This window comes from Poecilia formosa, unplaced genomic scaffold (assembly GCF_000485575.1).
Source record: "Poecilia formosa unplaced genomic scaffold, Poecilia_formosa-5.1.2 Scaffold309, whole genome shotgun sequence".
NCBI lineage: Eukaryota > Metazoa > Chordata > Actinopteri > Cyprinodontiformes > Poeciliidae > Poecilia > Poecilia formosa.
In genome coordinates this window covers 75,134-85,739 of record NW_006800248.1, presented here as the reverse complement: position 1 = coordinate 85,739, position 10,606 = coordinate 75,134, and the positions used below count along the sequence as shown (strand labels likewise).

General features: G+C 40.1%; 3 protein-coding genes across 5 annotated transcripts in view; 1 reads left to right on the top strand and 2 right to left on the bottom strand.

The window, feature by feature from the left end:
- upb1 (ureidopropionase, beta) overlaps nucleotides 1-3,765 on the top strand; it is a 6,664-nt gene extending 2,899 nt beyond the window's left edge. The window contains exons 4-10 of the mRNA XM_007572835.2: nucleotides 217-311; nucleotides 390-548; nucleotides 636-805; nucleotides 1,409-1,490; nucleotides 1,567-1,609; nucleotides 1,979-2,133; nucleotides 3,570-3,765. Of these exons, the coding sequence (XP_007572897.1) occupies nucleotides 217-311; nucleotides 390-548; nucleotides 636-805; nucleotides 1,409-1,490; nucleotides 1,567-1,609; nucleotides 1,979-2,133; nucleotides 3,570-3,653 (788 nt within the window). The 3' untranslated portion in view covers nucleotides 3,654-3,765. The remainder of the gene's footprint in view (nucleotides 1-216; nucleotides 312-389; nucleotides 549-635; nucleotides 806-1,408; nucleotides 1,491-1,566; nucleotides 1,610-1,978; nucleotides 2,134-3,569) is intronic.
- Nucleotides 3,766-4,279: 514 nt separating this feature from the next.
- Nucleotides 4,280-9,280, bottom strand: gucd1 (guanylyl cyclase domain containing 1). Of its 2 annotated transcripts, XR_001658737.1 has the most exons (7): nucleotides 8,938-9,280; nucleotides 8,719-8,803; nucleotides 8,380-8,545; nucleotides 8,208-8,299; nucleotides 6,861-7,102; nucleotides 5,277-5,425; nucleotides 4,280-4,840 (listed from the first exon to the last, which is right to left on the bottom strand). XR_001658737.1 is itself a non-coding variant. In XM_007572834.2 (6 exons), exons 1-6 carry the CDS (start codon nucleotides 8,942-8,944, stop codon nucleotides 5,334-5,336), a joined length of 684 nt encoding a protein of 227 aa, XP_007572896.1. In that variant the 5' UTR covers nucleotides 8,945-9,280; the 3' UTR covers nucleotides 4,280-5,333. The 2 variants fall into 2 exon arrangements, 1 of the variants encoding a protein (XP_007572896.1); XM_007572834.2 differs by having other exon boundaries at nucleotides 4,280-5,425.
- A 765-nt stretch (nucleotides 9,281-10,045) lies between these two features.
- Nucleotides 10,046-10,606, bottom strand: part of p2rx4b (purinergic receptor P2X, ligand-gated ion channel, 4b) — a 4,775-nt gene continuing 4,214 nt past the window's right edge. The window contains exon 12 of one of the 2 annotated variants that reach the window (XM_016661063.1): nucleotides 10,046-10,420. In XM_016661063.1, coding sequence (XP_016516549.1) covers nucleotides 10,388-10,420 — 33 coding nt within the window. In that variant the 3' untranslated portion in view covers nucleotides 10,046-10,387. The remainder of the gene's footprint in view (nucleotides 10,421-10,606) is intronic. The other variant, XM_007572833.2, reaches the window with a different exon arrangement.

Below are 10,606 nucleotides of genomic sequence, written 5' to 3'. Positions count from 1 at the left end.
AAGCCTGTTAATCACCCAGAAATACAACTCAGGTGGGTGGCAGAAGGGAAATACCTAAAACATGCAGGACAGGGGGGCGGGGAGGTCCAGGGTTGAGAAACACTGGTCTAAGCGGACATTATTCGTTAACTGACTGCAACTAGCTTTAATCTACTTGACCATTAAGTGTTTTGTAAACCCATTCATGACACATGAACCAGGTCTTTGTGTTTGCAGCCATGCCGTTTGCTTTCTGCACCCGGGAGAAAGAACCGTGGACGGAGTTTGCAGAGTCTGCAGAGGAAGGGAACACCACGCGGTTCTGCCAGGAGGTGAGATAACCCAACATCGCTGGTGCTAAAGTAATATGACGCACAACCCTGGCTGCTCTTTCTCATCCTGCCCACTAGCTGGCCAAAAAATACAACATGGTGGTTATCTCCCCAATTCTTGAGCGAGAGGAGCTGCACAGCACTCTGTGGAACACAGCGGTGGTGATCTCCAACTCAGGAAGCGTGCTGGGGAAGAGTCGGAAGAACCACATTCCCAGGGTCGGAGACTTTAATGAGGTTAGCAGCAGGAGCAGCAGCCACACCATGAGCTGCTCTGCAGCTGTGGAGCGCAGCAGAACACTGAGTTTTGCTCCTCACCCTTAGTCCACGTACTACATGGAGGGCGACACGGGCCACACGGTGTTCCAGACGCAGTTCGGGAAGCTCGCTGTGAACATCTGCTACGGGCGTCACCACCCGCTCAACTGGTTCATGTACAGCATGAACGGAGCAGAGATCATCTTCAACCCCTCTGCCACCGTTGGAGCTCTCAGGTAGGAAACAGGATGAGAGAGAGAGAGAGAAAAAAGGAAATTTATAAATAATTATTTGACTACAAGTTTCTACTGCTCTGAGTTATTCTTCCAAGCATCTATTTTAGCCTTCCCACATGTTTTGATGTCAATGATGATGAAATGTTTACTTTGAACATGTGAAAAAACAAATGTCATAGAAAAATGATAACTTAATTACAAATACAAATTTTCATTGAGGTTAGGTCTCAAACTGGTTGATTCTCTTTAGAGTAACCTCTCACTTTTTAGTGGGATGGCAAGTTGTTTCTCCGTCATTAGCACATTGAGTAGACAATGTAGACTGACAGCGCCAAGACCCGCCTCTTGGCTCTGATTGGTTGTTGTTGCGGCGCGTCTCTTCAGACGGCAGTAGCAGCTCAGGCAGGAGGTGGACCAGCTTGATTTTGTTCCACATACTGTCTGTCTAATATTATGACATACATAGAGACATTTTTTAAACATTTTATAGATGCATATAAGTCGTGTAGTGTAGCTTTCATGACATTTGCAAGCTGAGTTTGTCCGTTATTGTTGCCACTGATTGCCTGTTTGTGTACGGAAAGCTGTGCTTGTCCTCCACAGTGAGCCCATGTGGCCGATCGAGGCCAGGAACGCAGCGATAGCCAATCAATTCTTTGCGTGTGCCATCAACCGTGTTGGGACGGTGAGTTTCTGCAACATCAGCTGATGTCGAGTCAGCAGAACAGATTTAATCATGTAGGAAAATATGTTTTCAACAGGAACACTTCAAAAGTGAATTCACATCTGGGGATGGAAAGAAAGGTATGTAGTTTGAATTTATAATGTTTTTGTGTTTTTTCATAACATTTCAGCAACATGAAGTAGTTATAGCAGCTACCTTGAATGTTTGTTGTAACCTTATAGCAGGAAGCTGAAACTTTATCACAAGTCTAGCCAAAGTATTTATATCCCTTTAACCTTTTCACATTTTGTTTTATTCCACTCTGCAACTTCAGTATAATTTAGTTGAATTTATGTCACAAACCAACCCAAAGCACAACCTATCACATAAAAATCCCAATAAAATACAGTGAAGTTTGTGTTTGTAACCTGACAAAATGTGAGAACCCCCCCACAAAAGAAACGTTTATAAAATGGGAACAACAGCAGCTATTGTGCTTTTTCTTCCAGCTCACCATGACTTTGGTCACTTCTATGGGTCCAGTTATGTGGCTGGTCCTGACGGCAGCCGCACCCCGGGCCTCTCCAGGACCCGTGACGGACTGCTGGTGGTGGAGCTGGATCTGAATCTCAACAGACAAGTCAGCGACAAATGGAGCTTTAAGGTGAACATTCAGCCTCATTCAGAGAGTTGGCGGTTTTTAGTTTAATAATTCAGTGCAGGAAGTGACAAAAAGTGAAAGTCGTATTAAAATGGTCACTCAGATCGATGTATTTCAAAAAAAAAATTTCCTGTTAATTTTTGATTATGGCTTAGAGTTAACAAAAACTTAAAATTCAGTTTCTCAATTTGATTACGTCACACTAATAAAATAAACTTTGAATAGAGAGACATCACTTGTAGAAAAACATATTACAGAGCTCTCAGTGGCTGTGTGATCAGGACTTTACCCCGGAGCTGGAACCTGCTGGAAAATGAAATCGGCATCTCAGTTAGGATACGGACTTTAAAGTTTTATAGATATTCTGTGATAGTATTGCGATAACAATAAAAGTGACACAGCAGTCAAAGCCTCACAAATACAAATATGGTTGAAAAACATATAACAATCCAGACAATAAGGACAGGTTTACGGTGTTTTAAACTTCATTTATTGGAATTTATCTAAATCAAAATTTATCACAATAAATAATAAACAATACGATAAATTCAGACCCTGATCGCCACAAAACTGTTCAGAAGAGGAAAGCAAGCAAAAAAAAAAAATCAGCATCTGATTTTTTTTTTTTAAATCAGATGCTGATTTAAAAGAGGTAGAGGTTTGCACCGTCGGTCATGTCAGACCAACCCCAAGAGCTAAAACAGAAGGGAAATTAACTTCTCCTGTTTCACATCTCATCCAAAATCTGATCATAAATAAGAGAAGTCCAGCCTCCTTCCAGGAAACCACTAATGGCTGTAAAGTCCTGGACAAACTTACCTCATAGGCAATCCATGTACATGATGCATTCCAATTTTCTGGAGGTTGTAGTTATGTACCCATTTCTTTCGCACTTCATCCGTCCACCCAACTTTTCAATGATATGCTTGGTTGCTGCACTCAACAGGGAGTTTTTTGGATTTTTTTTTAGCAGTGATGTTTTGTAATTTTCCCATCTTGTAAAGATTGTAATTAACCGTCAGCAGCTTTCAACATAGCTAAAACATGGCTTTAAGATTTTATTAATCAGAATCTTTTGGTGATATTTTAATTTCCTGATCATCCAGGTGTTGGATTTAAATTAGATGAAAGTCATAGTCATCAAAATGAACAATACAGGCTGCAGGAGGCAAGTGGATGAGCCACATATGGAGACTATGAGACATCCGTCTGCCTTTTTCCAGCATAACATATCATTAAAGGTCACTTAGGCTACAAAACAAAGTAAAGAAAAACAAAAGTATCACTAAGAAATTGAGTATATCTGTCTGTAATGAATCTAAATGTCTTTAAATTAAAATAAAAACATTTTAAGATGCCTCCTTTTGACCTTATTAGTATAATGCCTGCATTCTCATCTGCACTTCAACTGATTCTGATTCTTGTACTTTATTTTGCAGATGACTGGACGGTATGCAGAGTACGCAGAAAAACTGGGAGAGGCTGTAAGACCCGACTTCAAACCCAAAATAATAAAGGAGTAGAACGCATTTCCTCAGCACCCTCTATGAACAAGTGACTGTTCAGTAAAAATCTGCTTGAAGATTTAATGCAGTCACTTCAGATAGCAAATAAAGGCACCCTGGTCACAACATATGCAAGTGTGTGGTAAATTAACTGAAAGCTGGTAATTAATAAATTAAAGGGTTCACTTAGATTGGACTAAAAAAACACTTAAAATCTTTTCATAATTTATCCTCCTTTAGTTAGGCAAAAATCTATTTTTTTAAAGGGGCAGTATTATGTTTTCCAGGCATATAGTGTCATTTTATAGCAGAACCAAGTAACTGTGTTACCTTCAGTTGCTATAAAAAATATATGTATAAATATCAAATGTGACTTAAAAGAAATTTGACTTTGAAATTGAGCCTCTGTCTTTTAAAAAGTCCTGCTTTTTCTGAAGCTCCACCTTCAGGAAGTCATTCGTCTGTCTTGCCCAGCTGACTGGTTGGTTGCCACGGGAGACCAAAGGATTTCTCAAAAATGCATGAAATAATCAGCAACACTACAGGCATGTTTTTGATGACATAACCATCAAAGAAGTGAATTTTACATAACACCGCCCCTTTAAGATATTTATCATCTCACTTAAGAGACAGCGAATGCAGCATGTGTTGAAATCTTTTAATTACACCTCATAATAAAATGCAGTTCTATGTTTTAAAAAAAATAAAGATTGTGGTTTTAAAACGTGCCGCTTGTTTCCACCAGAGAGCATGAGCAGACGGCGCGGACATTTTGTAGCACTAGAAAAAGATTCGCTTTTAAATAACACAATCGAGTCTGGTATGGAAAAAAAAACAAAACAAGGTAGTGCAAAGATGTATATACATTACCGCAACTTAAAAAAATAAAATAAAACAGAGGCAATGAGGAAAATCACCTAGAGTTAATAGAATCCATCTGACTGATCGACATCGACCCGAGACAAATCGCTTCGACTCGTGTCGTTTCTCCAGTAAAGTTGGTGAACCCGACAAACCTTTGTCTCTGGGTGTCGCGTGGAGTCCGGCAGACGGAACACACTGTGTTGATCCAGCGCTGGTACGCTTCAGAGCGTTGAATACCTGAGACGATCAAAACACCACCACGCTCCGTTTTCCCTGTTCCTACACTCTTGTGGATGAAAAGGGAGCGATGGGGTCTTCCTAAAAGGCAGGTAGAGGCGAGGCTGGAGGGCAGAGGGGCCGAAGGGGTTAAAGGTGAGCAGCTTCACATCAATAACAAACACAACAAGTAGAGTAAATGCACAATACTGTCAGTCATGAAGAGAAGCCCTGAATAATGTGCATGTCAGTCCCTGGTAATTCACATTCGACGCCCCGTTTTCCCCACATAATTCCTCCAAACTCCAAGGAGTTTTAACGGCTCGACTGAACTGCTGAGCGAGAACGGCTGTAGGCGTCAAAATTAAAACGGTAAAATTCCACCTGCTCGTATTACACAGCGGAGTAGAAAAATAATCCATCTGAGATGAAGAGGTTTTGGCTTGTGAACATTTACATCCGTCAGTGGGGTGAACTGTTGAGGTGTGGAGCGTGAGGGGAAAAAAAAAAAGAAAAGCTGGCTGAAGTTCTGCCAGCAGACCAGAAGTGGCGCCGATAGACCTGGGAGCTGCTGCAGTCAGGCTGATGATGAAGACCCAAGGTCGTTAACGTTGTCCTTCAGCTCTGTTTGAAGACGAAGAGGATGTCCTCATCTGTTCCGTAGCTCCGCCTGGCCTCCTCAAAGTTACCGACGCTGGTGCAACACACACCTGGACAACACACATACACACACATGCATGTTTGTCAGGCTATCTTTGTGGGGACTTTCCATTGACTTCCATTCATTCCTCCAGCCTAAACCTTACCCTAACCATTACATACCTAACCCTAATCAAAACTCAGTTGACACCCCAGTACTCAACCCAACTCCTGACCCAATAACATCATCTCCCCTTGTGGGGACCAGGCTGCGGTCCCCACAAAGAGCAGTGGGTCCCCAAAACCTAATGTGTCAGGAAAATGGTTCCCACACTTATTAAATACATGATACACACACACACACACCCCCCCACACACACACACACACACACACACACACACACACGGAAGTTAAAAACAATAAGTCTTAGGAGTTGTTGTTAGTTTGAAAAATGGTATGAGGGCTGCAACTAATGATTATTTTAGTAGTCAATTATCATATCAATACATTTTTAAAGTAAAAAAAAAAATTGGCCTAAAAAGCAGTAACATTTCTCTAGTGAATGTTTGCTCAGCTCCTTTCTGCTTGACTTACCACTACAGTGTGGAGCTGATCTGTCCTTTCTTTTTTCTATTAACCGAATAATAACTGGGTAGTAAAAGGTCCTTAACAATGAAAATGAGCATTTCTTAAATGCTGCCTGCAGCCTAACGAAAATAAAAAAGACTGATTTTAGAAGTTAAACTGTTCTATACCGTTTCACACAAGGAGGAAGTAGGAAGTCAGTGTTGTGGTCAAGACCACCTAACCCGAGACCGAGACAAGACCAAGACTTTTAGGGTCCGAGACCAAGTCAAGACCAAGACCAGCGCCCCACGCTATATGACACGATAAAATGTGAAATATGATCAAAATTACTTCTCAAACTGATCTGAAAGATCCGTATTCCCATAAAAACACCTAGATATTAAATACTTAATAAATTTTACGAATATTAAAAGCAGAACAAACTCTTTGTTCTGCTTTGCTTCCATCTCTGTGCTACAATCCGCGGTGGTCTGGTGCCATTCCTAAAAAGATAACGCCCTGGGCGTTTGCCCGTATTGCTCATGTCAAAAACCACCACTCTATGCACCATTAAACATATCAATTGTAACAGAAACACGTTATTGCTTGGATTTTAATCGGTGCGTTTTGCATCCAGTGAAAACAACGATGTTAACAAATAAACTGGACAGTATGCTGTACGTTTAGTGATATTTTCACAGTTGCGGTCTCGACTGGTCTTGAAATAAAATGCCAAGTCCTCAGCGCCCGAGACCATCAATAAATGGTCTCGAGACCATCAATAAATGGTCTCGAGACCAAGACCGATCTCGAGTACTACAACACTGGAGGAAGCAGCAGTTTTTGATAAGTCTTATCAATGTCTGGTGAAAACTAAGCATGAGCTGACTCTGAACTGTGAAACCGCCGTCCCCTGCTGGACGAACTAGGTCACTCACGGTCGTTATACGCCGGGTTGTTGTAGAAGATGCAGCCGGAGGTCCTGTTGAAGCCGCACACGACCACAAAGTGACCCTGGTACTCCGGCTTCCTACAGAAACACTTCTGCCCCACAGGCAGGAAGCAGCAGTATTTGACGGGCGAAGAGCATGACTCGCACGTCAGGACAACGGCGTTGACCAGCACGATGGCCACGTGACCCTGCTCCAGATGAGACTGGATTTCCTGAATGGTTACTGAACTAGAAAAAAGGAAGAAAGAAAAGCAAAACTTGATCTATTGGCAGCACAACTGGGGATGGAGAGAGAAGCTTTAGACTCGACAGAATATGATGATCAACCAGTTAGGTTGAAAATCTGATCTTTTCTAGTTAGAAACGCAGCAGTACTATGTCACAGTAACACTCTTCGGTGTGTGTATGGTTACTGAAGGAAAAAAACAAACTCGTAACTCCTTTTAGAACCAGTGAGGTGTGACATTAAACCTACAGTTTACTTTTTTGTTTAATTGTTTTGAACAATCTAGTTACAGAACACACTGGGATGGGAATTTTCTCACACAGAAGTCCTCATATAAGATGCTACAGAGTTTAAAATATCAGCTCTGCAATTTTAAATTTGTTTTGGAATAACAGTGAAAATTCTGCTGAGCATCACTGGCTGCTTTCTAACAAGCACCATAAATAAACGATGATGACTCAGAAATGCTTTTTCAGGTTCCTCTACAAATATAGACAGATTTAACAACTTAACACATCATTTATATAATATTTTATAGCCATTTTCATATGGCAAATTTCTAAATTTTGAGGGATCCAAAAATAAATAAATAAAAGAAATTAGCTCTAATCCCTCATATTTTATTTTTACTACTTTAAAAAAAATTTTTTTTTTTTTTTACATTTGCTAAAATGTCACCATGTTCTGACAGAAATGTGCTGCTTCCAGTCAACGACAACCAATCAGAGTCTGGAGGTGGGTCTTAGCTCTGTCAATAAGGCTCATGTATGAGCTGCTCAACGTGCAAACGGCAGAGAAACAACTCAGTTACAAAAACACTGTTTGTTCACCGTTATCAGTGGCTATGCTACTAGCCTCAGCTTTCACGGTAGGCTCTGCTGACGAGGAGAAGATGTAGCAATACTTGAATGTTATTATTGCTAAAACCCTCCTCCTGCCTCTGATTGGTTCTTTCCGAATTTCTGTAGTTAGCTCTCGGAGGAAGCAGAGGAGCTCGATTATCTGTCAGACACAACACAGTGACAGTTTTAATAAATATGTAAAAAATAAATAAAAGTTACATACTTTAAAAGGTCTTGAAGAGAGAATAACAAACAGAAAACTCACCATTTCTTCACCACCACACCTTTGCTTTCCGCCTTGAGGAACAGTCTGTTCACCCGGTCTTCCTCCATATCGAAACGCTTCTTATAGAAAGACTGTGGACCATACCAGAAGACATTCATTCGTGCACAGATTATAGAGAAATTTGAGTGTGCGCTCAGATTCTGGAGCATACCTGGTTTTTAAAGCCTTTATCTACACCAAGAGTCTGTGTGCAAAAGCAGTGTTTGACCCCTAGATTACACATGAGGTAGGCCAGGTCAATGGTCCACACGCTCTCGGTCAGCTGCAGCTCCCAGCATGCTCTCTGGAACTCCTCATCACTCACCGGGTGCACGTACCTGTCAGACAAAACCCCGGGTTTCACGGAAAAATGACTGACTTTGTTGGTACTGGCAACTCTGAGGCGGCTTCACTTTTACAGTCAATATTTTTCCAGTAGGACAGCTCCGTTAGGTCTCTGATGTGTTCAGTGACTAATAATAATAATAATAATAATAATAATAAAACTTACTTCAGAACCATCCTGGAGCAGGCTAAGCCACAGTCCCAGTGGTACAGCTGCCGAATAACGGGTACATTCAGCAGGACGGCATCCTCTGAGAAAAGGAACCGTGTTAGTTTCCCTTAAAAAAAAAAAGGCTCCAGAAAACCATAAAAACTGAAGAGCCTATTAAAAAGCTAAAACTTGGTTCATATAAAAGAGTGTTGCTATCAGGTGTGTTTCTCTCACCTGTCATTCTGCTGGCTTCTGACGTTGTTAGGAGGCCAGCTAAGTCGGGGCGAGGTGGGGAGCCTTGTTTACCACTCTGAAGGGGGGTTAGCTTCCCTCATCGATGCTAACAAGTTCCAAGAACTGAGCTGCCCAGCTGTTAGCTTAGCTCCCACTGTAACACCGCTGACATGCTAGCTGCTTACAAATTGAAGACAACTACTAGACGAACTTCCAGAAAAAACACTCAATTATCAACTACAAAAGCGAAACAACGAGAGGAAAGGACGTTTCTTCTCCCTCTTTCTCCTGCCTCCCTTCCCAGCTGTTTGCTAGCTTACTCTGAACCTTCTTGTGTTGTCCGGTAGTATTATACCGCCCCCGTGCGGTGCGGCGCAGTCTCCCCAAAAGGTAGGTAAATAATATTGAACATTTATTTTTTTGGATTTCATAGAACGAATGTGAACGCAGACAGAAAATAGACAATTAATCTAATTATTACATTTGGGAACTTTAATACTCACAAATGTAAGTTTTCATCATCTTCAACCTTCTTTTTATTTTTTTACAGTTTTGATTAAGAAATTGGAACTATTTATCCACTATGTCAGAGTACAAACACAAAAGCTGCGAACACATATGAGCGTTGTAGGTCATTGACTATTTTTAATATATCATAATTTATGTAATGTCTGCTTTCTGGTTATTTACTTTATTTTGTTTTTTGTACCAATGTGTTTACTGTAGAATCCCAGAAATGTTGCCCTCTTCTCAGTCACTCTGCTTTAGAAGTGATCAAGATAGATTGAGGTAAAATGTTTGACCTTTTTAATGTTATTTTAATTAATAGAGAACTCTTGATCCTGACCAGTAGAGGCATGCCTTCAAATTTTAACAACTACATATGACAGGAGGAATTACATCAGAACAATGTTACTGATTAATAAATGACTCTGCAGATTGTGAAATCCTTATCTTAATTTTAAAAAAAGAAAAGAAAAAAAAACTTTGGCTGGAGAGTAAAATTGAATCAAATAATAAAACCTTTTCATGTGCTCTGTTCAGACACACAAAGATGTAGATACATCAGAATAAAAAAATAAATAAATGAATATGTACGCACTGCTGAATCTTCTTTGCAGAGAAAATGTATTTGAGTTCTGCTTATTAATACCTGCATGTGAAGTATATTTGGAGCACTCTACAACCGGATTTGAATTCTGAATGCAACACAGTTTTAAATTTTTTAAAAAGATTTTAAAGAATCTTTTGAAAACAACATTTCATCATTTATTTATTCTTGCTTTATTGTTGCAGGGTCAAGAGGGAGCTGGAGCACAAAAAATCACCAGCTTTCCCTTTACACACGTGAACAGTTTTATTTAAGGCTTCTAACAGTCTATTTGTGACATTTTTAGAGCAAGAATGAAATTATGTGAAGAAAATGTATTCTCATGCTGACTTCGGGCTGCTACTGGGTTCCATATGTTGTGCTCATTGATGCCTGGATTCAGAAAAAGAAAGAAAGAAAATAAATCAGATGTTAAAAGTGATTCATACTTTAAGTATCAACACTCATAACCACTATTTAGTGGTTGGAAAACGTCACATGATGAAGCTTAAAATTATTATTATTATTATTATTATTATTATTATTATTATTATTATTATTATTATTATTATTATTATT